The sequence below is a fragment of the Callospermophilus lateralis genome, chromosome 18 (assembly GCF_048772815.1).
Source record: "Callospermophilus lateralis isolate mCalLat2 chromosome 18, mCalLat2.hap1, whole genome shotgun sequence".
Classification (NCBI taxonomy): Eukaryota; Metazoa; Chordata; class Mammalia; order Rodentia; family Sciuridae; genus Callospermophilus; species Callospermophilus lateralis.
The window spans coordinates 40,766,341-40,794,000 of NC_135322.1; the positions used below are offsets into that span (position 1 = coordinate 40,766,341).

At 40.0% G+C, this 27,660-nt stretch overlaps 1 protein-coding gene across 5 annotated transcripts; it reads right to left on the reverse strand.

The window, feature by feature from the left end:
• Psme3ip1 (proteasome activator subunit 3 interacting protein 1) lies at positions 1-27,591 on the reverse strand. 5 transcript variants are annotated; one of them, XM_076838208.2, is made up of 8 exons: positions 27,255-27,541; positions 18,343-18,436; positions 17,669-17,810; positions 17,053-17,151; positions 16,527-16,649; positions 12,813-12,945; positions 9,446-9,510; positions 1-1,962 (listed from the first exon to the last, which is right to left on the reverse strand). In XM_076838208.2, the coding sequence occupies exons 3-8, from the start codon at positions 17,793-17,795 to the stop codon at positions 1,745-1,747; spliced, it is 765 nt and encodes a 254-aa protein (XP_076694323.1). In that variant the 5' UTR covers positions 17,796-17,810; positions 18,343-18,436; positions 27,255-27,541; the 3' UTR covers positions 1-1,744. The 5 variants fall into 5 exon arrangements, with proteins under 5 accessions (XP_076694323.1, XP_076694324.1, XP_076694325.1 ...); XM_076838209.2 differs by lacking the exon at positions 18,343-18,436 and having other exon boundaries at positions 27,525-27,591; XM_076838210.2 differs by lacking the exon at positions 18,343-18,436 and having other exon boundaries at positions 27,315-27,541.
• Positions 27,592-27,660: the final 69 nt, after the last annotated feature.

The window sequence follows — 27,660 nt, forward strand, 5'->3', positions numbered from 1 at the left end:
TCGATCTGACAGGTTTACTGGCTCTGAAGTACAATTTCAATCCCACGACCCTTTGTTGACTTCTTCCAACATCAACAGAGGCCAAGGGGTATAGTAATGGCCTCTGAAGTCAAACCACATAAAGAGAGAGACTGTGATTCCCCGGCCTGCCTCCTGAAACGATGTGAGGGTGCATCAGGTACATGCTGTGATAACAGCAGCACAGTCGCAGGAACAATGAAGCCGAGGCAGAGGTGCCTACACAGTTTTAACTAAGTGTCTTGTTTGTTAGGATGGAGCTGACGCACCGTTCTCACAATCAAGAACAATTAGCACCGAGAGGTCCTGAAAAGGAGGCAGAATTCATAAGGCGTCAGTTATGGGCGGAGGAAAGCCGCCATCTGCCGATGGGCACCAAAGCACTGTGGCGCTAGAAGGGGAAAAGTGGGTTGGACGAGATCCAGGGGCCTCTTGCCCATGTTAAAACCGAGTAGCTCCTCTGCCTGCTGGCAACCGTGTGCCAACACGTTCTGTGTTTCACCGTCTCACACCCAGGGAAGCAGCAACAACCAAGGCAGGAGCCCAAGGGAAGGAAGACCGTGCGGTGGAGGAGCGCACAGTCCTTCAGGCTTCCCGCCCTCTCTCCCCTTCCCTCCATGCTCAGCTGAGCCCCTCTCCCGCCAGGAGAGAAAGAGGGGGCACAGTCCCTCTGGTTCTTGGCTGCTTGTGGTCTTGGAGCCACTCCGTTTGGAAGAGAAAAGAGCAGTCAGGCAAAGAATAAAGGAAAAGTACTAACCCAGCACCTTTAGGCTAGAAATAGCTTCAACATTAAAAGCCACAACTACAATAAATGCATCAAACAGAGAAGGGCCTCCGTGGAGTGGAGGAGGACGTCACACTAGGCAGGCGAGTCCCAATACTTGGCAATGTTAAGACCCCAGGAGCTGCTAGAGATAAGTCATCTCATTATAACCTACGAGCAGTCTGGTTTCTGGCCATGATTAAATAAGGCCTATACATGTTTGTCTAAGGTTTAGAATCTTAAACTAAAACCTTTATTTCAAAACAAAAACAAAATAATTTGCCAGGCAGAGAAAAGGTCTGAGTAGAAGATGGAGACTTTCCTTCCCTTCCTCCATGACTCAGATTGGATGGAGCGGAGAGGAAGAGGCAAGAGTAAGGAAGAACCTCAGACGAAGGCCGGGTGTGTAGTGATGTCCCCTGCAGATCCGGTTTATAATCTTTACTTCGTCACACACAACATCAAGGTGGGTTAGTTCCAGGGAGGTGCTCCGCTCCACCCTGGCCAGCTCTCTTCCCCTCCATGCTCCCCAGTGAGGCAGAACCAAACAACACATTCCTCTACACTAAGCTTTAGACAGACGGCACCTGTCCCATAACTGCCCTTGTTTCCTTGTGCTACTGGGAAAGGACAAAGAAAAACTGGGAAAGCAGTAAGACCCTCTGCAAGCAAGATGGTGCCTGTCCTCCCAGGACACTGTCAGTGGACCTCTGCTGGGACTGGCCCTGCCCCAGTACATCAGAAGAAAGGCAGCGGGACAGGTGGGTCACCTGCACTGAGGTGGAAGGAGAAACCAAACAGTTTGGGTCACAAGTGGATTCTGGCACATTTTCAGATTAGGTTAAAAATGTCACGGTGTGCACAGGAAATAGACAAAGGAGTTTTTTGAGGGAGGAACGCCTGTAGGCAGAACGGACGGACTGACCACTCTGGGGAGGAGCTCCCTGTGGTAGAGGGCAGGAGCTAGGGCGCCTCAAGGAAGGTGTTGGTTCGGAAGATAGAGGAGACAATCTTCCCAGTAGCGTTGATTGTGCCCTCGCTGTCTGAGCTGGACTCCGAGTCGCTGCTCCCAGAGTAGGCACCCAAGCCTGGGAGGATGCCGATGCAGACAGCAGCGGAAGGGCAGTGGATGGAGGGGCCGCTCAAGGAGGAGCTTCCAAGAGACACGCAGGACGGAGCCTCTGCAAAAAAAGAGGACGGACAACAAGTTACTCATCACTCTTTTCCAAAATTGAGAGGCTCTTACCATGTACCAGGCACTGTGCTGAAGCCTTGCCCCAGAAGCCACATAGATCCAACAACCCTGTTCAGGCTCAACTCGTCCTCCTGTCTCACAGATGAGGAAACCATTGGGGGAAGTGCAGCTCCAAGAGGTGAAGTGATTCTCCAGGTAAAGAAGCAGGGCTGGGCCTTGAGCCAAGGCCTTTCTAACCCCAGAACCTGACTACATTCTCCGTTCCCACCAGCTCTGAGACAGAACAAACCCCTTGCAGTGTTGTCTGTTGTGGTTTGATTCCCTGTCCTCGCAGCAAGTGGGACTCATGTCTAATTTCGTTCCTTAATCACTTAGGGCAGAAGTAGCCACCGGGAGATAAAGGGCTCCACATGCTCAACAGTAGGGGTTATGGCAGATTAACAGATGGTCGACACGCTGGCTAGCAGGGACACATGGTGAAGGCCACAAATCAGCCGCAGAATAACGCTCTTTATTAAGAAAAGCCACTTTTCCCTGATGAGAGAGAGAAAGATGAGCGATCTAGAAATGGGTTTACTGTGCCTTGCTGTCACATTTCTCTTTTACAGAAAGAGAAAACTGAAGCCAGTCAGGTAAGAGGTTAGGGCCACACACAACTCTCACCAAGGATCTGGAGTTCTTTTCTTCCCAGGAAGCCCACAGTTACTCTGCCACTGGAGTGACAGCACGCACGTCTCAATCTAGGAGATGCAGAACTTGACGGCTGAAGAAGAGTTAGGAACTCTCCTCCATCCCCTCTTCCCTCGCATGTTTCCAGCCTGCTTTATCACCCTACCAACCTGCCATGTAGGGATCAGCCCTGTTGACGGAGGAGGAAGTCAAATGATTTGGCAAGCTTATAGACTACTTAGAGTACAACATATTAAACTAAGTCTAAATCAAAGAGACTATCCTACAATGATACCAGAGCTCACTGGAGAGGGAGAGCTGAGCTCATCTGTCACTGCCCTGTGCTGACAAGCACAACTCTCTCTGGGCTTTGCCTTAGACCTTACATCAACACCTCACTTTTCATAGACACTTTCAAGTAGATGCAAAAAAGAGACTGGGTTCCAAGGATATGAAACCAGGGGTCACTGAAAAATACCCAAGAAGCCAAAAGAGCTGTCAAACAGCCAGTGCACAGAATTCAGGAGCTCAGTGCATCTGCTGATTTTTATGGGATGCTCTAATAAGGAGAAAAAAGGTGCTAAAGTTATGTAATGTTAAAGCACAGAAATGTCAGTAACAGGAAAGCTGACAATGATCACAAAGACAGTTACCAGCAGGCAGAAGCAAATATGTGCAACAAATATCACAAAAGCTAGTGTCTTCAAGGTATAAGGAGTTCTGATCTGTTAAAAAAAAAAAAAATCAACAACTGAATAGAAAAGCAGACTGAAGATATGAACAGTTCACAGAAAAAGAAATAGATGAATTTTAAACCTAGGAAGATAAACAGTATATTAGGCAGGAATGTGCAAGGAAGGGGTAACTTCAATGTTGCTGAGGGAATATAGGAAATTTGGCAATGGCCTTCAAATTCAAAAGATGTTCATAAGAGAACACTCACTGCAGCACTGTTCACAGTAGCAAAAGGCTGCGAAAATTGTCCATTAATGGGTGACTGGCTAAGTAATGGACTTCTAGTCAGCAGCTAAGAATAAAGCATGTCAGGCTGGGGTGCAGGTTACTGGAAAAGTAAGGCCGTGGATTCATCTCCAGCACTGCAAAAACAACCACAGTAACAAGAATAAAGCATCTCTGTACTGGAATTAAAAAATCTCCAAGATACTGTGAAAAATGAAAAGAGCCAACAGGAAGAACAGTGTGTAAAAGTTACAATTTGGAGGGTAGGGGAACAGGGATGCCTGTACAAATGTATGATAGTATCTGAAAAAATACATTTAAAAAATGGTAGCTGTGGCTGCTCAGGGGAAAGAAACCAATGGCTGGGGGAAGAGGCAAGACTGACTTTTCACTCCACACTCTTATCCCTTTTGAGCTTTTTATTATGTGCATATATTACTGATTCAAATAATTTTTTAAAAAGGCAAGTGCAAAATTCAAAAAGTATCTTAAGCCACTTAAATCAGGGAGATAAAGTTCCACTCATCACTGTAACCTCAAGATCATTTATATTAAAGATAAGAAAACTGCAGAAGAATGCATAGTCCAAATGACAAGATGGGCTGCTTGTCTGAATTCTCACTCACTGTAACCCCTGGACGGCAAGGGCACGCTCTTCACTATTCCTTCCCCGGGACGCACAGCATGGGTCTGGCACAGAATAGGCCAGAACGTCTACTGTGTGAGAATGCAAACATGAAAGAAAAAAAATGTAGAGTTCCACTGCAGGTGGTGAATCTGGGGGCGGGTAGACAGGGGTAGTAAAAATTGGATGCTCTTTTAAAAATTGAGACATGACATCAAGCTATATCATTCTCTTTACTTGAACGTTCATTACCATTATCATATATCACATACAGAATACATACTTTCAGTATTCTGGCAGAAATATTTGGTTGTTTAAAAAATATATATACCTTATTAGGGTATGTGAGTCAATTACTTAGGAAACTTATTTATGGGAATGCTATTCAGTGAGGCATTTTGTTTTATCAAGTGTGAACTTTAATTTAAGGGGCTGATAAAAAAAGGCTCAAGTTCAGAATATCTAGAGAAGACAAGAGCTGGCCTAAAGGAATAATGGAAGCCAGCTGTAAAATACGACCAAGGAATCTGGACCACTGTGGGATCAGAAAAGTTTAAGTGAAAAGACCCAAACCTCCAATTATCTAGGTTTCAAGAAAGAAAAAAAGACTGCAATGCAACTCTGACAAATTTCATTCCAAAAGCAGCTAGCAGTCCGAAGAGAACAAAATGGTGCCCTCTGATCTCACCCATTTGGTGAAGTTTCCTGCCAACTTCTGTATTTGCTGGACCACATTGTCATACCAAATTATTACAGAAAATTACTAACAGAGAATGTTCTTGGGATGCGGGCAGATGCGTGACTTGGAAGTAGATGGAGCCAACTTTGCATTCACTGGCTCTGCTCAGGCCAAGTCCAGAGTCTTCAGTGGGGAAACTGAATCTCTCTGGGTCCCAGTTATCTTTTAAGGGACAAAGAGGCAAATCCTTCTCCTGCTGAGGACAAGACTCTGAAGCAAGTTTCAGGGGGCATTCTTCTCATGGGGCCTTAACTCCTCCTAGCTAAGGAGGATACTTCTTGCTGAACTTCTGCTGCGAGGATGTGGGGGCTGGAAGAAGGTATTTAGAAAGACATAAAAGATGGCTCTGAAAAAAGTACCTAACAGAGTTCAAAGAAGCCAGTTTTCCCTTCCAGTGACTCATTCAAACAGGGAGGGAAGCAACAGAGACAGGGCAAGTGGTCTACTAGCTGAAATGTGTTTAAGATTCCCATTTAGAGAGAGAGAGAGAGAGAGAGAGAGAGAGAGAGAGAGAGAGTGTGTGTGTATCACAATCAAGTATATGTGTATCCTCGGAATTTTCAGGATTGGCTTCAGGGCCCCCTGCCCTGGTAAAAAGTGGTACAGTATCTGCATACAACCTGTATACATACTTCCATATACTTTAATCATCTCTCCATTACTCATAATACCTAATACAATGTAAATGCTACATACATAGTTGTTATAATGACTGTTTAGGGAATAATAAGAAAAAACCTAAACAGCTTCAGTACAGAAGTTAATTTTTTCCTTCAATTGTTTTCAATCCATGATTGATTAAATCCATAGAAGTGGAACCTGTAGATACAAGGGCCAACTATATATATACATTTATCCTATTAAAGCAGTCATATAAGTTCCTATGTATTAAAAAGATGTCAGTGAACAGGAATTCCTACATTGTAGATGAAAGTGTAAACTGGGATAAATATTCTGAGTGACAATTTGACACTATTTCTCCATATACAAATGCATACAGTCTCTCTGACCCAACAATTACTTTTAAGTATTTAATCTGAATATATTCACACAAATGAAAAAATCATGCATGACAGGGTTATTATTAAAACACCAGAATAGGAAGAATAGAAACAATATTTATGAATAAAAAATAAGATAAATATTCCCTGGTATAAGAGTATAAAGGAATACTAAAATGGAATGAAGAAGTTCTTTATATGCAGATACGCAAAGATTCCTAAGGTAAACCAATGAATTAAGCAATAAACACAAGAGTAAGTTAAAGTAAAATAAAACTTATACAATGATCGGAAGCATGAAAACAATATTTGATATATTCTTGCCAAAGAGTCAATGTGAATTTATCGAGCTTCTAGGTCTAATTACCTCTTCACAGGAAACACAGAATAGAAGACCTCACAGCGGGGCTGAGGTTCAGGGGTAAAGTGCTTGCCTCATACATGTGAGGCCATGGGTTCAATCCTCAGCACCACATAAAAGTAAATAAAGATATTGTGTGTTCATCTACAACTAAATAAACATTAAAAAAAAATCACAGGGATACAATTAGCAAAATCTAGAGTATGGAAAAACCCCACAGGACAAACCCAGTTTCTTCACACACAAAACAAAAATTAAAGAAAACCACCAAAAAATATTTTTAAAGAAAAATTTGTATTAAAGGACATATTAGCCTATTGTTAAGATATCATAAGACAGTGATATTTCCAAATTATTCTACAGATTCCAATCTCTCTCTATAAAAATCTCAGCTCCTTTTATTCCCCCCAGAAACTGACAAGCTGACCCCCAAATTCAGATGGAAATGGAAGAGAATCTGAATAGCCAAAACAATCTTGACACGTCCCAATTTCAAAACCTACTAGAAAGTCAGAGTGACCAAAAATGTGTGGCAATGGCATAAGGACAGCCATAAAGATTAACCAAAAGAAAATTGAACATAGTAATAAACCCATACATTTATGTTCAATTGGTTTTCAACAAGGACACCTTGACAATGCACTGGAGGAAAGAAGAATCTTTACAACAAGTGGTGCTGGGACAAATAGATATCACCAGAGAATGAAACTGGATCTCTATATCATGCCATGTACAGAAATTAACTCAAAGGGTATCAAAGATTGGCCAAGCACAAGGGTGCATGCCTGTGATTCCAATGTCTCAGGAGGCTGAGGCAGAAGGGTTTGAAAGTTTGAGGCCAGCCTCAGCAACTTAAGAGGCCCTGTTTCAAAAAGTAAAAAGGACTTTGGAAAAGTAACTTTTACATTTAAAAGTAAACTTAGCAGCTCCTTAAAAAGTTAAACACAGAATTACCAAATGACCCAGCAATTCTACTTGTAGGTATATACTCAAGAGATTGAAATGCTGTTTTACACAAAAAGTTGTACATGAATATTCACAGCATCATGATTCAAATTAGCCAAAAAGTGGAAACAACCCAAATGCTAATCAACTAATGAATGGACAAAATGTTGTATTATGCAACGGATATCATCAGCCATTAGCAAAAAGTACTCATTCATGCTACAACATGGACGAACTTCAAAAACATCATATTAACTAAAAAGAAGCCAGACATAAAAGGTCACATATTGCTTGATTCCATTTATAAGAAATGGTCCCAAATCCACAGAGATGAAAAGTAGACTAGTGGCTGCTGATGATTAAGAGGAAGAGGGAACAGGGAGTAACTGCTAGTGGAATAGGGTTTCTTGAGTGTTGAAAATGTTTTGAAATTAGATAGAGGTGATGGCTGTATGGCGTTGTGAACATACTAAAACCTACTGAATTGTATTCTTTGAAAGGGTGAATTTTATGATATGTGAATTATATTTCAGTATTTTTTAAAGGTTTATGATATTTGGTCCTTGTTTGCATCCTGGTTTTTGTAAAAAATAACTACCAAAAAATGTTTAGGTAATTTAGGAAAATGGGTAGTAGCAGTAGTAGTAGTAATAATAATAATAACAGATATAAGGGAATTATTGTGATATATTCATAGTATTACAATTTATTAAAATGAAACAAAGAACTTTTGAGAAATACATACTGAAGAATATACTCATATTGAAGAATATTGAACTTCTTTTCAGAAATAAATATTGAATACAATTACAGAATTATAAAGAAATTATATGATGTCTAGGACGTGTCACAAAATATTACACTTGGGAGATACAAATGAAGACTGAATACACTTGTTTAGGACGGAGGAGAAGCTCAGCGGTGGAGCAGTTCCCTAGCATGTGCAAGACCTGGTATTTCACCCCCATACTGCAAAAGTAAGTTTTTTAAAAAATTGTTGAAATTAGGTGATAGGGATTAATACACTATTCAAATTATCTATAATACAGTATTTTTAAAAATACATATTTATAATTGCTTGTATATAAACAGAATAGTTTTGGATGGATACAGAAGAAAAATATAACACTGTTTCCCTGTGGAAAGGAGAGCTGAACTGAAGGGAATATGGATAGAAGGGAGCCTCTACATTAAAGTTTTGTTTTTTTTTTTTGGTTTGTTTGTTACCAAGGATTGAACGAACCTAAGGACACTCAATCACTGAACCACATTCTCAGCACACACACACACACCCTTTTTTTTTTAAATTTTGAGACAGGGTCTTACTAAGTTACTTAGGGCTTCATCAAGTCGCTGAGACTGGCTTTGAACTTGTGATCCTTCTGCCTCAGCCTCCAAAACAACTGGGATTACAGATGTGCACCACCATGTCCAGTCATTACAGGACTTTTAAAAAGTAGGTTCTAGAGCAAAAGAGTACTAACAGCAACAACCTGCTATCACTGGTACTCTGCAGAAACATTTTTAAAAGCATTCATTATCTTTCTGAGAAAGAAATAAACATAAGCCCTGTTTTATAGATAGATGTTCAAAATCTCAATCCCATAGGGAGTCAGGTGAAACTGAAAACAGAATCTTGAATTTCTCATCCCAAATCCAGCCTCCAGAAACATTCCCCTTCCCTACAACTTTGTGACACCTTAAAACAGAGGCAGAGTCATTGCATAAAAGTAACCACCCAAAGAAAGCATACTTCTGGAGACTGTATTAAGCACTTAGCTTCAATCCAATATAACAATCAGAGAGAGCCAGGCATTCTACCTCCTACTGGTATCAAGCCAGGTGAAATCAAGAAACTTGACATTTGAGGGAGACAGAGAAAAACCTCTTGTGAGCAGAGGTCATCTGACCAGGGCTTTGTAAGCACTCCTTAGAGAGCACAACTGTCATTTATCAGTTCCACTGGTTTCTAACATATTACTTCTGCAGGGCAGCTGACATACTCTTGGGTATAAATCCTGTTTGGTATAAAATAGTTGGCAAATTAAATCTAGCAGGCTTATTTGAAGAGAGTTATATGTACTCATTTACAGATTCAGTGCATGCCAGCCTTTTACGGTGCTTCATGTTTATTACGAGTAAAAGAAAGAAATGAAGGCTGCCACTCACCTTGATTCTTGTCATCTGGGTCAGGGTCTGGTTTCAGTCTTTTCACACTGTTGCCACTCTCTGCGCTGTAACAAAAACCATGGTGATTTGAGTTATGTCCAATCTTGGGGATAAAAGCTTAGGAAATCAGCAGCTCTAGAAACCATTTATATGGATCTTACGCAGCCTTAAGGAGCTGGGATGATCTGAAATGAAAAGCCTTCATTTCAGGATCTTAATCTCCTTCCAATTATAAAACTCGTTATAAAAGACAACTTAAACTCCTGATAAAATCCAAGAGGTGAAGTATATAAATTTCTGATTTTTTTGTTCTTTATCATTCAGTTCAATTAGAACCACAGATGGAATTCAAGAATATATGGACAGGTTCACAAATGACAAAAGTTTACTTAAGTTAGTAAAGATTAAAGAAAATATCTTCAATAACATGCTACAGATTCTGAGAGTCACCCAAAAGACTGTCACTAAAAGAATGTCTAGAGTGAATAACAAAGAAAAAAATTATCCCAAATGGAAGGCCTTAATCCATCCCAAAAGGGATGGTGAACAAGAAGGTGGTAAATACAAATATAAGTCTAAACAAGTGTTATTAAAAACAAACAAACAAACAAACATGTAATTTGTGGCATTAAACACAACCATACTGAAGACCCAGACAATAGTAGCACATAAAGTAGAAAGAGTGGGACTGTAACTACAGAGTCTAAGGTCCACATATTTTTTGCAGGGAAGTGAGATAGCTATTTACTTTAGGTTTTGCTAAGTATGCCTGGTAAATTTCAAGCTTATTTCTATTAGGGTACATAAATCCAAACTAGTAGAAAGAAAAATAATGATTTGCAATTTTAAGATTTCTCAGTCATGTTTTTCCAGAACAAGAATATAAGAAAAATTATAAATAAACAGACAATGTTAAGACAGTAGAAATGATATAAAAAAATTGATTAAAATAAATAAACTAAATCTACTTAGAAACTTCAGGAGTATGACAAGTTCAAGGCCAGGCTTAGCAATTTAGCGAGAACTTGTCTAAAAGGCCAAGATGTGGCTCAGTGGGAGACAGGGCACCACTGCCACTGGGTTAAATCTCCAGCACCAGAAAAATTAAAAAATAAAAGCAGAGACACAACTAGAAACTTAACAAAAGAAAAAGAAAATCAAACAATACTTAGACTAAAAGTAAAAGAATGGAGCCAGGTGTGAGGGGGCGTGCCTGCAATCCCAGCTACTTAGGGAGGCTGAAGCAGGAAGGCTGTAAGTTTGAGGCCAATTATTTAGCAAGACCCCGTCTCAAAATAAAAACAAAAAGGGATGAGGATGCAGCTCAGTGGTAGAGCAACCTTGGGTTCGATCCCCAGCCCCTCAAAAAAAGTAAAAGAACAGAAAAAGGGGTACCAAGGAAAACATTAACATTAGGAAAACAGACTTACCCAAAAGCACTGACTACTCTAAGGAGTTAAAAAATGACTCAACAGAGCTATGGAGGAAATCAAGAAATCACTATGAAAGCAGGCTAGGCATACAGCACAGTGACAGAGGGCTTGCCTAGCACGCCGGGAGCCCTGGGCTTGATCTCCAGCCTTGCAAAACACACACACACACGTATGTATGCAGTTAAATTAGCTCACTACAGAAATTCAAAAATAATTCTAAATTATTCCTAAGTCAAAGTTTAAAATACAAGAAGAAAATATACAACTTGTGTTCAATGAAAGCTGAGGAAAATTTATAACTTTGGAAGCCTCTGAGAAGAAAGGCTTCACATGAACATGCTAGTTATCTGACAGCTATTTATATCAATAAATAAAATAAACTTGGAGAAAAGATTTGGGAGAAGTCTTTGAGAAAAAACTTGGAGAAGGTTTGAAATGGATGCTTGTTTCGTTTTTATGCTTTTATACATAGACTACTGAACCTTACTGAACCAGAATTCATGAAGCCTGGGAATACACATTATTAACAGACTCTTAGGTCACTCTAATAACCCAGGGCAGGGGAGGTTAGGAACTCCTGCCTCCAAGAGGCTAATTCATTGCAGAGCAAAACAACATTAAATAATGTATTTTCAAAACCTAAGAGGGATTTTAATTCAGGTCACTAACTAAGCTAACTTAGTCTTTAGATCTCCTTTCTAAAGGAGATCTAAAGACTAAGTAAGGGAGATAGTTACAACAGCCATTCTGCACCAGCAAAAGCACTGGCCAAGAGGTAACTAAATGCCCATCTGGAGAGTCCTTCCTTGGCACAGTCCAGGAAGAATGACCCAGGTCCAAATCCTGAGAAACACTGGACCTTGTGTAGAAGCTTGAGCAAAGAATAACCCATGAATTGTTAGCCCTTTGAAGCTACTGATATCCCCTCTCCTCAGCTGCTGTACCGTGATGACATTTTACAAGTAGGCAAAGCTCCTAGGAACATCTGCAGCAGATGGATGATGTGCCAAACCACAAGAATGCATCAATACACTCCCTTCAAAACGTGTGGCTGGTTGCCAATATACCATATTGATTTTCCTAATAGACTGCATTTAAACTAAACATCATTCTGCCCATGGTCTGGATGGTCAAATTGACACGACCCGATTCAATCACTATGGTGCCATTTCAGGATCTGGAAAGGGAAGAGCAAACTTGATGAAGGACCATCAAAATCTCTAGGTAGTGCTAGCACTGCCATGTCAATCAAACCAAGCCAAAGCCAGCTCCATTACCCTGTCACAGCTGCTCTGTTCTTTCAATGCCTTTGCAGCAGCTGTTCCCTCTGCCTGGAATGTTCTCTCCCTTATCTGCCTATCAAAGCCCTAGTGTCCTACCCTTTCAGCATCTTTTTCATGCCTCCTTAACTTCCTGCACGAGCCTGTGAGTCTGCGAGCCTGTGCACCACCAGGCAGCATCGTGCACTTTCCTCCTTTGTTCCCGTGACCCTGTATACAATTCTTGCATGGAACTTGCTACTTCACTTGCCTAGAAACACAACAGCTCAATTACTGAACTGCTCTATTGATGTGTGACTTTGGACAAAAGTTCTCCAACCTCCCAATTTCTCCACCTTCTCATTGTAAAACAGAGATTATAATAATCTGTACTTCATAGAAAATGTGAGAGAGATAAATGAGACCACACACAGGAAGCACTTAACACAATGCCCTACACATGGCAGCTACTATTTCTTAGCTGAACAAATGATGAAAGATACAAGGGTCAGAGAACACAGAAGACACCGAATCTGGACAGAGACAGGGAGGCGAGCACACTGAAGGAACCTCACAAAGACATATGTTAGGTAATCTTTTGCTCTGATCCCATACAAGTGACATTTCAGATGACACGGCCAGAGGAAGATTCACACCATGGAAGCGCTGGCTGACCTCTTATGCTTCACAGCTCCTGCCAACAGTTTTGCCTGGGAGAACTTGTTCTTGGTTTCTATGGGTTTCACAGTCAATTTCTTCTCCACCTCCTTCTTGTTTTCTGCAGAAATTCCAACCTTGTTGAGATTGCTGTGAGTTACAGGTTAAGGGTCAAACTAAACAAAAGCCACAGGACTATGGTAGTCAAAAGGAGGACAACAAATATAATCCACTGGCCCTTTGGCTGTATCATATCATGTTTGGCCTACTTATTAAAAAAAAAAAAAAAAACAAAACAGCCCTTTACCTCTTTATTCTGCCTGTTACATCCAGCTGATTTAAATAGAAACGAAGGTGACCTCAAAGGGAGACAGTATATCAAGTCCAAAATAACACAGGCAAGCAACTTTTTCCTCTGAATTTCAATGAAAATCTAAGCATATCCAGAGAACCCAGTATTACCAAAGACATGCTTGAGGAGAAAACAAGGATCTTAAGAAATATGAAGGAAACAGGGAGAAATTATGGTTTCCCTTAAAATATGTGCTTCTCCCTATCAAGGGTGAAACTGGATTTTGCAGATGTCTTTACGACTATCAGTGGCACTCAAACTTGGATCATGAAGGCTAACTCCCGCTCTGCTGGAACAATGCAACATCAGAATTCCCTTAAAGCTCATTAAACATGAAGACTCCCTCTTCTGTCTCCTGTCCCTGACTACTGAGTAAGGCTCTCAGAGGCCCAAGAGTCATTTTAACACTCTCTTAAGGTGATTTTAATAAGAAATCCTGTGCAAACATAACCCAAGCAACAAAACACTATTTGTAAAAGCATAAGCAGAGTGCTTGTCACATCACTGTTTCATGCCCCATGTCAACCTCTCACTCCCAAGGTCTGTCACTTTCGCTTGTTCTGCCAGCCCCTTGGCTCCCTTTTATTTTATTTTCTTTCTCACAACAGATTAGACAACAGAGTATTCTGCCACAGTATAAGTTCTTAAGATGTGGTAGTAACTTACTGAACAATAGTGACATCTAGTGCCCAAGAATCCAAGCAGCAGCCCAAAGAGGTGGGGAGAGGTACATAATCTAAATACAAAATCTAGGTTATTTATCTCTGTGTCCTTGAACTATACAGAAAACTGGGTACCAGAAACGAGGAAATGCTCATTCTGATCATTCTTTAGGCACCAATTCTGTTCCTACAGCATTAATTAGCTTAAATATTTGTAGTATTAGATGGGCATTGTGTAAAATGCTCAGTACTATTCTCAAATTCATCAATAAAAACATAATATGCTAATGCTGAATGTTAATATTGTTTAAAAAATAGAAAGAAATGGAGATTTCAAAAAAACACTAGCCTGAAGCTTTTTTTTTGGTAGGGGGAGTGTACCAGAGATTGCATTCAACCACTGAGCCACATCCCTAGCCCTATTTTGTATTTTATTTAGAGACAGGGTCTCACTGAGTTGCTTAGCACCTTGCTTTTGCTGAGGCTGGCTTTGAACTTGCAATCCTCTTGCCTCAGCCTCCCGAGCAGCTGGGATTACAGGCATGCGCCACTGCGCCCAGCCCACCTGATGCATTTTTACCTGCAACTTCATCAATAAGGAACAGAAACTCTCAAAGAGAACTTTCAATATTAAATATTGAAAAAATAAAACAAAAATGGGAAAAAAATACAACAAAACCATATACGTATTTATAGCACCAGATCCCAGACAAAGAACAACATTTAACCTTTATTCTTTTAAAGTGAAGAAAAGTCCCACCCTTTGTTTGGCAGGGAGAGAGGTGGTAATCTTATTTTTGTTCCACAGCTAAAGCACAAGATTTTCCCTCCTTGAGTCCTTTTCCCTCAAAATGCTTTAAAAATAGACACATACCTCAAAAATATCAAGGAATTCTTTAGATGAAGAATTTCTTAAAACTGCGTAATTTTAAATACACATAATATTAATAACTACTAGTTTAACAACTAAAGTGCTGTTGTTTACATGACACAAACCATAGTTTATTTACATTCAGAAGTATCATGTTATGAGATGTACCATGTCAAAATATGCAAAGCCATGAGCCAGCTCCTAATCTAGAGCTTCAATAACCAAATGTCTAATTCTTCCGCTCCTATCTCCACTCATCTCCGGCTGCTTGTATTCATGGGATGAGTGCATTATACATCAGGGGTGAAGTCGGCTTTTTGTCAGTTTTTCTACACAGTCAGAACTTCCCAAGTTTCCAGCCAAATCCAACATCCCTCAGAGCCTCTGTAGTGTTGTAATACAATGTTAACAGGACAGAAAAGTTTCTGTTCTTTCCTTCCTTTTAGTTGAAAACTGAAGGGCATTTCACACAGCCCTACTCTCCAGAACGCTCCTTTGGGAGACACTTGCTGCCAACCTAAAACAAGATATAATTCAAATGAGAAGTGCTAAATTAATGTATTTCCTTGAAGGAAAAAGCTTGGGTCTGAAGCAATGTACTATATGTATCTGCCCGTTGCTACAAATATCAACACACAATACTATTTGGGGGTCATCAGGGTCAGGGTTGGGGAGTTCAAAAGAATCAGTCTCACTCCTACAGCTGAAACTGAGGAGTAACTTTCCATCAATTCCTATCCTCAAGCTGCATCTGAATGTTACTAACAGACTGAGAATGGAAGCTAGGACTTTGCAACCAGTTTATATCCAAACACAATCCCAGGGAATCTGCACAGTTTCTCTCATAACTCAAAATGGAACCAACTGCACATTTCCTGCAAAAAAAGACCAACTAGCACATCATTGTCAGAGGTGAAGCCTGTTTCAACACAGTAGTGAGGTTATTCAACACATTAGCTTGAAATATTCAAATAAATTTCCTCACAGGAAGAAAAAGGGTTAGGGTGGCCACATTAACAACTAAAGTCACTCATTAATTTATTCACATATTTCGTAAGAATATACTACATGTCAGGCACTGGGAAAAGTAGTGGTCAAGTCTTTCTGTTATTGCTGCTAATAGTAGTAGCAGTAGTGGCTTTGTGGAGATTGACCCAGGGGGACTTTACCACTGAGCTATATTCGCAGCTCCTTTTTAATTTTGAGACAGGGTCTCACTAAGTTACCAAGCCTGGCCTCGAACTTGCAATCCTCCTGCCTCAGCCTCCCAATTAACTGGGATTACAGGTGTGCACCACTTGCACCAAGCTTACGTCCTGGTGATTATGGAGCTTACTTTGCATTTCAGCAGTAAAAAGATAAAACAACCCAGTAAAAACAAATGACAATTTTCAGATAATGACAAGTGCTATTAAAAAAATGGTACCACAGAGCCTGGAGTGTATCTCAGAGGGTAAACATACGCTTAGTATGCATGAGGCTCTGGGTTCAATCCCCAGCACTGCAAAAAAAAAAAAAAAAAAATTTAACTCAAAAGCCAATTTTTCCCCTGTATGATGTTGACTGCATTGCCCTGTCTCAAGAGCCTAATTCCACAAGGCAGGAATATACACAGCTCCCTCCTGGATTTATGCCTGTACTCAATACTAAAGAATGTGGACTTGTGATTACAGTTTTTTTAAACTCTTGCATGCAACACCACAGACCCTGTCGATCACTACCAGTCATTCAGAGACCAGGAGTTCAAAGAACTGAAAGGGGAATAGAGTTGCAAAATACTTTGAAGATCACCAAATATTTATGAGAATACTGACACTGTACAGATTTCCCTCCAAGTACAAAGGATATTCTGTATTCCTTCAATTCTTTCAGTTCTTCTTCTCTTCGTTGCTTTTCTATAAGTTCCTGCTGCCGAGAAACCTCATCAAGGAAGTTGGTCTCATCTTCATCTAAACCTCTTACCATGTTTTCTGAGGAAATAATTAAAAAGGAACACTAAGTAAGCTAAAGGGAAAATATAGACAAATAAGACTTTTTTTTTTTCTTTTTTTAATAAACTACAGGTTCTTCAGGGGATTAGGAGAAAGAACTGTTAAACACCATAGCTTTTAGATAGATGATGTGGCATAAAATCAAGGCATTTCTCCCATTGCTAGATATTAGCATAGAATTTAAATGGGTATCTTGAGCTTTAAACAAAATGCTCAATGTGGTCTAGAAGGCAGAAGGCTGTATCTTTTCCACCAAATGAGCATCTGGAGATGAGATAATCAAGACAATTCCACTGCTAGTTAGAAAGAATGTTACATGAGGCAAAAGCGATCAAAAAAGACCCTGTAGAGTCCCCTGGACGCTGTATTTTCTGAACCTTACTGAATTTGAACTGCTCCTCATACTCCTGCTGCTTCCTGTCTTTCTGCTCCTGTAGCCTTTCATACAGAGACCGAGGATCATAAACCTCCTCTGGACACTCTGAAAGAAAGATGAGTAGATAGAGTGGGGGAGGGGGAGATACAAACTTTAGAATTTTTCATACTATTTTGGAATCACGAGGAATTTTTAATATAAAGCCAAGTCCTGCATGATCTGAAAAAAATAGCACAAAGCTCACTGCTTCCCTTTGGATCTCGAAGAGGGGTCAAAGGTTCTCAAAGGCCAACTACCAATGTCAATAGGGCCCATGCCTGGGACAGTTACGTGGCTGAGGGATCAGCCCACACCCTCCACAGCAGCGGTGTTCTCAGCTGCTCAGACTGTGGGTTCACCTATCCAGATGGAACAGACTAGCAGAATCTCCAGGAAGGCAGTGTGGGAGAGAAGAAAGAGTGAGATGTGAGCGAGCACCCCAGTGTGCCACAGAGGCCTTACACAGTTCTCCCTCTGAGCCTCGGTTCTTCGACTCTAAAGCAAGGACAACCAATGCCTATGTGGCAGGCACTATAAAGCTTAAAGATCACTATGTAAATGTCCAACCACAGGCCTAGTGTACCTTCTGGATCTTCAGGTTTTCGAACTTTCTCCCATTCTTCTTGCCTCCTTTTGCGCCGTTCATCTAGTTCTGCCTCAGATACAAACCTCTTTTTGATGACAAGGTTACCATCATCCCCTCCATCCATACTGGAACAATCAGTCTACCAAAAAAGGGAGAGAGAAAGAACTGCAATTAAAATTTCAAAAAGAAACAAGTGAGCTCTGTTTCATCCAGGAATAGATTAAAATGTTTTCTTCCTCAAATGGTTTAATTTATTAGGTCATTGATGAAAGGACAAAATTACATTTTCCCTAATTTATCAGGTTACCTACAGAGTCGGTGAAAGAACGTGGAATAATTCTCATTACCTGGCGTTTCACAGTAAATCTCAGTGTCCCTCTATTCCAAACAAACTGGTCTCCTGGACATCTCACCCTTTCCCCAGCTCTCATCCTCTTTTATTTCTATAATATTTCAAAAAAGTTTTTACCAATGAATTACAGTTATATATAATAGTGGGGTTTATTTTGACATATTTATAAATGCATATAAAATAATTTGCTCCATTAGTCCCTAGTATTTTGCCCTTGCCTTCCCTTCTCTCCTCCCTCCCCAATTCCCATTTCCATAATATTTGACATTATTCCTTCTTGAAATGCCTGTTTCAGGGTCAGGTCCCTATCTTGATTCACCTGCTCTCGCTTCCAAGAAAAGCAGATGATAATCTCTGGTACCCAAAGAGCTTTAGTGATGGAGTCCAGGCTGTACAGCAGGGAAGTGATAAGCCTAGAGATACACAACCAGGAATGGAGAGTGAAACTAGAAGAACCCAGGTCTCCCACACACTTTCCAAGCTATCAAGCCAAATCCTCTTAACCACCCTCCCTCTAAACACCCTGTTTGCACACTTAGAATTCTATCTTCATTCCTTCTCTTTTCTCACTCACACAACAATCTTGACCATCTTATGCATGTCTTTATGCAGAAGATTCCCAATATCCTATGTATCTTCTTCATCTACCTGGAGCTTTCTTTAGAGAAGAGAGGAGAAGGAAATAAAGATAAAATAGTGTATATTATTCCTTTTAAACTAAGCCTCTTTGTTTTTGCTTGCTGGTTTCTTTTCTTTCAAAGAATTGTGGAATTAACCATCCTCTGACGTGTTATGTATTCTTCACATTACTCCCTAACAAAGAGGCACATACTCAACCCAATGTCCACTTAAAGATGACTGCTAATTAGAAAAACAATAAAGTTTACTAAAAGTAAGAAAGAAAGTCTGCTATCACAAAAGTAAAGCAGATAACTGAGTGTGATAGGCATTCCTGTAACCCCACCTACTCAGGAGACTGAAGCAGGATGTAAATTCAAGGCCAGCCTCAGCACCTTAGTAAGACCCTGTCTGAAAACAAAAAAAATAAAAAGGGCTGGGGATGTAGCTCAGTGGTAAAAAGCTCCTGGGTCTTTTTAGTACCCTCCAAAAATTAATTAAATGAAGTAATAGTATTTACCAAGTTCATACCACATACTACATACTTTGTATTTACATAAATGTTGACCCTATAAGAAATATTATCTCTTAACAAATGGAAAATAAGTTAGAGAAATTTTATCAGTTGTCTAAGGAAATAAAGATGGTAAATGGTAGAGCCAAAAATCAAATCCAAACCTGACATCAAAAATTCCTACTCTTAGATGGGCATGGTGACACACATCTGTAATCCCAGCAGATCAGGAAGCTGAGAAGACTATAAGTTCAAAGCTAGCCTCGGCATTTTTTTACCCTGTCTCAAAATGTCTTAAAATTAAAAAAAAAAAAAAAAATTAAAAAGGGCTGGGGATGTGACTCACTGGTTAAGCACCCCTGGGTTCAATCCCTAGTACCAAAAAAAAATCATAACCTTACTCACTTTTACCATATTTCTCCCCCAAAACCACCACATTTGGTTGAAAATAAGAGCATGTCAATTTCAACCTTTTTTCTACATCAAATTCCAGTGCTGAGAATGTTCATGCAACATTCTTATTTAATAAAGCTAGAAATGAAGCAAACACACTCTAACATTCAGAACAAGAGAAATAGTAATCGTCTCAGCCTGAAAGCTACTATTTGAGGTCTAGTACAACATAACAACAAGAGAGAATTGTGAAAATTACTACAAAAAACCTAAACCAACTGACAGAAGCTGTTGTTCCCACATGAGCATCACATCCTGGACACCTCTCACCACTACCACTCATCACCACATTTCAATCCAGAGGGTTGCTACAAAAGCACAACTGTTCAGTCTCTGTGCCACACCCCAAATTCCTCAAGGTCTGCAGAACCACCTCTTCTAAAACAAGCCAACAATTTATTAAATATTCCTAGCAGAGGAAATGCAAACTAGGTGGGGCTCTAATGGATGGGAGAGACATACTAGACTCTCAATTTCCCCCTTTCTTACTCTGTTACAGCTGTTTGCTATAGCTCTCCTTTCGCACCCTGTATTAGCTCTGTTTTTCCCTCTCACCTATGTCTTGGCAAATAATTCAGAGAAGACAGGTCCCTATAACTCTACCAAGCATCTGAATCCACCAGACATACCTAGAAGACGGGCACCTAATTCACGTTTCAAAACCTCAAGATGGACTACTGCACTCCCTTCCCAGGCAGCCAAGCCTTCCTGTCAGGCCTGACCTTCCTCCTTAAAGTAACTGAAATCTGTCTTCCTATGAACTCCAAGAATAGGTTCAATCCACTGGGACTACACAAGAAGGAGCCAAATCTTTTCCAAGATGACAACGGGACAGTTGTTTGACACCAACTCCCTGTTCCTCCTAACTTGTTACTTTTCTGAGCCAAACATTCCTAGTTGCTTAACCTTACAAAGTAAAGAAAAGCAACTAAGGGCAGGGATTGTGGCTCAGTGGTAGAGCACTTGCCTACCACGTGTGAGGCACTGGGTCCAATTCTCAGCACCACACATAAATAAGTAAATAAAGTAAAGGTCCATCAACAGCCCCCCCCCCAATTTTTTTTTAATTGTCTCAAAGTACTGAATTTACTTGAGCCAAGGTAGATGGTCACACTTAGCAGTAGTTTTCTGTGAGTTCAAAAGGGACAAGACTAAACCAATGCTTTATCTATCTTTCTTCAATGTGCATTTTCCTCCATAGCTCTTCACTTGCTGGCACTTCAACTGCTGCAGTTCCCTACCTGCCTCCAACACCACCAGTGGCTCTCTGTATATTTAATTTTGATCATCTTTCAACATTAAGAAAGGTCTAAGATATGGACAGAAAATTTTGATAAACAAGTAGCCATACTCCTGAGTATTCTGGATAATAATCAGGTCTTGCTAGGCACAGTGGTGTATGCCTGTAATCCCAACAATTTGGGAGGCTGAGGCAGGAGGATGGCAAGTTCAAAGCCAGCCTCAACAATTTAGCAACTTATTTTGAGATTCTGTCTCAAAGAATAAAAAGAACTGGGGATGTGGCTCCATGGCAAAGCATCCCTGGGTACCAAAAAAAAGAAGAAAGAAATATTCAGGTCTTTTCAGGATTCAAACCTTCATTGTCAATACTGCCAATAAGTAAGCTTAATTTTATACCCCTTTCAGTACATCCTGCTTGAATTCAACTAATCTATAGTCTCCTTATCAAGAGAAGGTACAGGTAATGATAAAGACTATGTACTCTGCCTGAAATTATGAGACTTGTGTTCAAAATTTGGTTCTGCCCCTTATCAGTGTGATGGTGCGCAAGTCACTTAATTCTTCTGTGCCCTGGTGTCTACACTCACAGACTACACTTAACAGCAAGGATCAAAACAGCACTACATAACATAAAGTTTTTGTCTGGGTAAATAACATAATTCATGTAAAACACTTAGCACAATATATAAAAGCTTTGAAAAGCTTCCCATTACTACAGATTTTGAACACAAGTCTCTTAATTTCAAGCAGAGGAGGAAGAGAAATACCATCTGCACTCAACTCAATACCATCTGTAGTAGGGGAAAAATAAATTAGCGACATAAACAAACATTACAAGTGGAGGAAGGGATTGCATAAAACGGAAATTAGGCCAGGCATCGTGGTGAATGCCTCAGGAGGCTAAGGCAGGGGACTTGCAAGTTCAAAGCCAGCCTCAGCAACTCAGCAAGGCCCTGAGCATCTTAGTGAAACCATGTCTCAAAATAAAAAAATAAAAAGGTCTGGGGATATAGCTCAGTTAGTAAAGCACCTCTGGGTTCAACACCCCCACCCCCAATAAAATAATTCCAACTGATTAAAAATACTTATACTGAGAAGTATTGCTGTATTTTTCTTTGAAGGGTTCAAGATCCATTGGCTGTTTATTCTGCAATAGTGAAGTGATAAATGCCTCCAACTCACCGACCTCTTTCTGGAAGTAAACAGAAGAGCTGGGAAACTGACTTGCCTTGACTTACTCCTACTGCTTAGCTAAATTTTTCACAAGTCTCTTCTTTTTCCCTTTTGTTTGCTAGAATAATTTAAAACATCAAAACAAACATCCCAGGATTATGGTGATCTATCAAGATCAATGCAGGCCAAGACAACAATCCCAGCTACTCAGGAGGCTGATAAAGGAAGATCAAGTTCAAAGCCAACCTGAGCAATTGAGCAAGACCCTGTCTAAAATATAAACTAAAAAAGGGCTGGGGATGTAGCTCAGTGTTAAAGCACTTGTCTACCATATGAGAAGCCCTGGGTTCCATTTGTGGGGGAGTATCAATGTAGGAATGCAGTGGATTTATGCTAGAATGCTCATTTGCTTTTACTGTGTTAAATTTTAGAGTAAATCTGGTCAACCTTCCTTTACTCAGATAGCATTTTTAATTATGAAATTAAACATAACTTTGTTTTATTTTTGTGGTATTGAGGAGGGAACGCAGGGACTCATGCATGCTAGGCAGCACTCTCCCACTGAGCTACACCCCCACCCTAATATTATATTATTTTTAAAAGGATTAAGTTCTTCAAATAGAGGATTCAGGGAAAATCAAAGCCATACCAAAATCCTTCTGTCCAAATTTAAAAGTTTCAAACTGGCACAAATAAAGTCCATGGTTTTCAAATTTGCCTGATAATCAAGAAAACAAAGTTCTTATATTTCAGGCCAAAGAAACTGTGGAATACTACACTACTGTATTTATGCTGGAGACTGGTATTTAATTTCCAAATCGATGAGGTGAAATCGGCTCAGGGTCTTACTAGCACACTCTGCAAGTTTTAAAATACAAAGCTTACATTGCTCCCTCCAAATAATTGCTATACCTGATTGAAAATCATTCCACTTATCTAGTGCCATGATGCAATTTAATGAGATCTGATTTCCTAGGGAACTGAATTTTGTGATGGCAGACTACCTTCAGTGTTTACATCACTGGCCACCATAACCTTTTAACTCTAAAATTAGGTAGATTATACATGTAAAAATACACCAGAAGAAATCAGATTTCTGTTATGATGTTCTAAGGCTTCACACAGGATAGCAAAAATAGTTCAATACATTCCCTTTTCAGCACATATATAGTTTACTGCTTTCCAATGTTTTCACCCTGATGTTAAGTCACCCTGTCCTTCAAAATTCAGGATGGCAACTAAGAGGAATTTGGCATCTAACTAACTTAACTATTACTATATTCCAAATAAAAAAGACTATTTTCTGACCAAAAGGCACTTCTACTAAGAAATTTTTTCAGAGGGACTGGGGTTGTGACTCAGAGGCACAGCGCTTGCTTTGCATGCGCAAGGCACTGGGTTTGTTCCCCAGCACCATGTTAAATAAACTAAATAAACAAAAATAAAAGTATAGTGTCCATTTGCAACTAAAAATATTTTTAAAAATAAACAAATCGTCAAGACTTTGTTTAAAAAAAAACTTCAGAGAATAACAATTCATAACAGAAAACACTGTTAGTTTTGCTAGACAAAATAATTACTAGACAAAGTCAGTCTTCTAACACAGAATTTATTTAATATACTCCAGTACAAAGGAGATTATGTTTGAATGTCTTAGGATTCTCGGGATTAAACCCAGGGGTGCTTTACCACTCAGCTGCTTTCCCATCCTTTTTTTTTTTTTTCTTTTTTCCTTTTCTTAATTTGAGACAGGTTCTTGCTAAGTTGCTTAAGGCCTCCCTAAGCTGCTGAGGGCCTCAAATTTGAGATCGTCCTGCCTCAACCCCCAGAATCAGTTACAGGTATGCACCACCAAGTTCAGCTTTAATCTGTTTTAAATATTTATTATGAAGAGCAGTTAGTAGCCACATTCTAGGCATCTAAAAAAAAAATGTTCAATTAGCTAAAATTATGTTTATTTAGCTTTCCATAGCACAAGAATTTGATATGCATTATACATACTAAAAGGAAATAGCACTGATTTAAATACTGGTTCCCTTAGCTGCTCCTTGGTTTCCCAATGTACATGTACCTCTCAGAATATAAACAACACTACCCTCACTATGCATGTTTCTTATGTTACTTGTAATTTTTACACACTGTAACTTGTAAATCAACTACTTCATCTGGAGCTCACGGTGGTGGTGGCGGGGGTTAGCAGTTTTTCCAACTGGAAGGAAATCTGGCCATGTCAAAACTTTTTAGCACTGATATTTCTATGTCCAACATGATGCCTCCCTGAGATTTTCAAGGACCTTTTCTGTGCAAGGTACAATGCTAGGTACTGAACAGACACTTAACTTTTTAGTGAGAGAACTTGCATTCAGTAAGAGATAAGGTTGGCATATGAGTAATTTAAAGAAAAGTAGAACACAGTTAAATGCTAAGAACAGAAGTCAAGCACTCAAGAGTTAAGAAAAGGAATAGAATAAGCCATCAAAGAAGCTTATTTTTTTGGTTTGTTTTGGTAGTATGGGGGAATTGAACTCAGGTGTGCACTTTATCACTGAGTTATACCCTGAGACTTCATTTTTGTTTTGAGGCAGTATCTAAGTTGCCCAGGATGGCCTTGAACTTGCAATCCTGCTTCAGCCTCCTAAGTAGCTGTTATTACAGGCACGTACCACCATGCCCCACAAGGAAGCTTAACAGTTGTGGCACTAAAGTTGTGGAAGTTTAAAGAAAGAAAAAGTCGTATTTCACTTAGGATTACAAGAATCACAAATTATACAATCCAAAAATCACAATGAAGGGGATCCTGATTTCTAGAAAAAGTAGGCTAGGTAATTAAGACCAATCCTCCACTACTGTATTAAAAAAGATCTATATATTTTTTTCTTTTGTCTGTTTCACAATTTTTTTTTTTTTTTTGAATGCTGGTATTGAACCCAGACCTTCCACATGCTAGGCAAGTGCTGCACCACTGAGTTACATCCCCAATCCTAAAGTTGAAAAGTTCTTTAAAAATAATTCTGAAATAGAAAAGCTAACAAGATAGTAAATAATCTGAACAAAATCTAGGAGGATGTTAAAAATCATAAATTAAGTCTAATATTCACAGTGGATTTCATCCTGATGATTTATCTGACCTGAAAGCCACAGTTTCAATGCCAGCATGTGGCAGAATGTGGAATCTGATAACCACCTCCTTCTCCATCTTAATCTAGTACCCCAAAGAACTATACCCTCAAGATAAAGGTGAACTGGGAAGTAAAAAGCAAGAATGGACAGCACAAACAGACCCAAAGGGAATTCACACAGTGAAATTAATCATCAATTATAAAACACTATGCTTACTATCTTTAAAGAAATAAAAATCAAACCTCAAAATCAGTAGTAGGGAATAAGAAACAGTAAAACAGTGGCAAACTCAAATTTCTTGGTTCAGGAACTAAAAAATTCAAGAATAGACACAAGTCTAGCATGAGCAAGGCTCAGATTTGATCCCCAGCACTGCTAATAAAGAAACAAATATTAAAAATGCAATAACTGGATTTAACATTTCAGTGAATGAGTATCATAACAGACTGGAAATAAGAGAATTAATGAAGAGATTATCCAGAATGTAGTAGAAAAACAGAAAGAGACACATAAAATAGAAAAGTCTGTTACAGTAAACAATAAACAATGGGACAGAGCAATTTGTGAATATAAAAATGGATGAGGATTTTATACAACTAATGAAAGACACTAATCCACAGAGTCAAAAAAGTCTAATAAATACTAGACAAACTGAACAAAAACAAATCATAGACACATCAGTGAAAATACAAAAAAATCAAAGACAAAGATAAAACAATCTTAAAAACCAATCATATTTAAGAAAGAAGACAAATGTTGTGCCAGGCAGAGACAGATAACTGTTGAGAGTAAACATACTGAAAAAGTTAAATTTAGCTTCCACAAAGGCATATGACACCATAATAGAGCCTATGGCCAAACTACACACTCAAATTACTTCGTTTATCAGATATGTGGTTTTTCAATTTAAGAAGCAGCAGCCTGATCCTAACCAAACATCAAGATTTGCAGAAGGTAAGGCTGGTGCACACCTGTAATCCCAGCTACTCAGAAGGCTGAGGTAGGAGGATACAATTTTGAGGCCAGTCTCAGCAACTTAGTGAAGCCCTAGGCAACCTTAGTGAGACCCTGTCTCAAAATAAAAAATAAGAAGGGCTAGGGTTGTGGCCCAGTAGTAAAGTGCCCTTGTGTTCAATCCTCAGAAATCCCGCCCGAAAACTTTATGGAAGGTAAAAGTGAAGACTGATAAACAAGTACATGGTCTTGACATAATTTTTTCTTTCTTAAAAACCTTAAGAATTTCCCCATACGGTAAAGGCATTAAGACTTCAGTGAAGAAAAAAAACTGGGGCAGCCTTTACTTTCAGACATTCACAAACTGTTCACACCTCATCTTGGGCTCTATTTGGAATATATAAAAGCTGCCTTTATCTCAGCTCAATTTCTTGTATCAGAAGGAGTCTACACACGGATTTCTTTCAAACGTTTCAGCAGCAGTGCTCTCCAAAACACTTTATGGCGTCCCTGCGGACACACCAATATCAGCCAAATAACATAAGAATAGACAAATCCTATCTCATAGCTGATACAAAATAGGTCATTAAGAATCTGACCACCAGGCTGAATTTGGCTTCCTAGGTCCCATTTAAGATCTCTTCCGCCAGACTACTTGCGGGTGAGGGTCTGAGAATATGCATTTTTAAGTTAAGGGCCACAGATCTTGTTTTCCCCGCGGCTATGAACGAACAGGTATCCCCTTTCTCCGGGGTGGGCGGGATTCCCAAGGGCCAACAACTCTCAAACGCCAAGTCTCAACTCTTGATCTTTCAGTTACAAGAAAATGCACTTGGCACAGCAAATGAACATAATAAATGTGTTTCCCGTGCTGCACTTATCCCATTTCCAACAGGAGTTCCCTGTCTCCTGAGCAGCCTGGAGCTGTTTCAAGACCTTTGGGACACAGCCGGCCCAGGCCAGTAGAAAAGTGGAGAGAACCGACGAGAGACGCTCAGGGAACCTCCCCCGACCACCCAGCTGCCTTCCCACAGGCTCCCTCCGCTCCGCTGCAGGCTGGGCCCCGCGAGCTCGAAGCCCCGGCCACTCAAGACACCCTGCGAGTACGCGGACCGAGAACAGGACTGGCACTACCCCTAACACTAGGCGCAGCTCACCATCTCCTCGGCGAATAGGTGCAGGTTTCGCCGCCTGGCCAGGACCCAGGCCGCACTCACCTACCAGCGCGCGGGAGGCGAGACTCCCTCCCCGCGGTGGCGCCCACCCCAAACCGCCACCTCAAAGGTCGCTCAAACTTTAAAAAAAAAAAAAAAAGAAGAAGAAGAACAAGAACAAGAACAAGAAAAAAAGAGAGAGAGAGAAGAAATAAAGAAAATAGCCTTTGCTTTTGTATTCCTTTTGACCCTTCAGGGCTTCCTGTTCCTCACCGCCACAACAAAGCTCCGCCCCACTTCCGGCGGCTTAACCCAATCAACAGCTCTCTTCCTTCCTAAGAGCACGGTGGAAATCCGGTGCCCCAAAAGCGGGCCGGAGAGACTTGATTGGGCCAGTCACTCCTCAGCA

Bases quoted from the DNA above. Each gene is read 5' to 3' on its own strand.
- Psme3ip1 (XM_076838207.2), bottom strand. The intron at 12,946-16,526 runs TATCCTTTGTAC...CTGTAACTCACA, and splicing joins AGAATTGAAGGAATACAGAA to GCAATCTCAACAAGGTTGGA. The intron at 9,511-12,812 runs GTCAGCCAGCGC...TTTTTGTTACAG, and splicing joins GGAGCTGTGAAGCATAAGAG to CGCAGAGAGTGGCAACAGTG.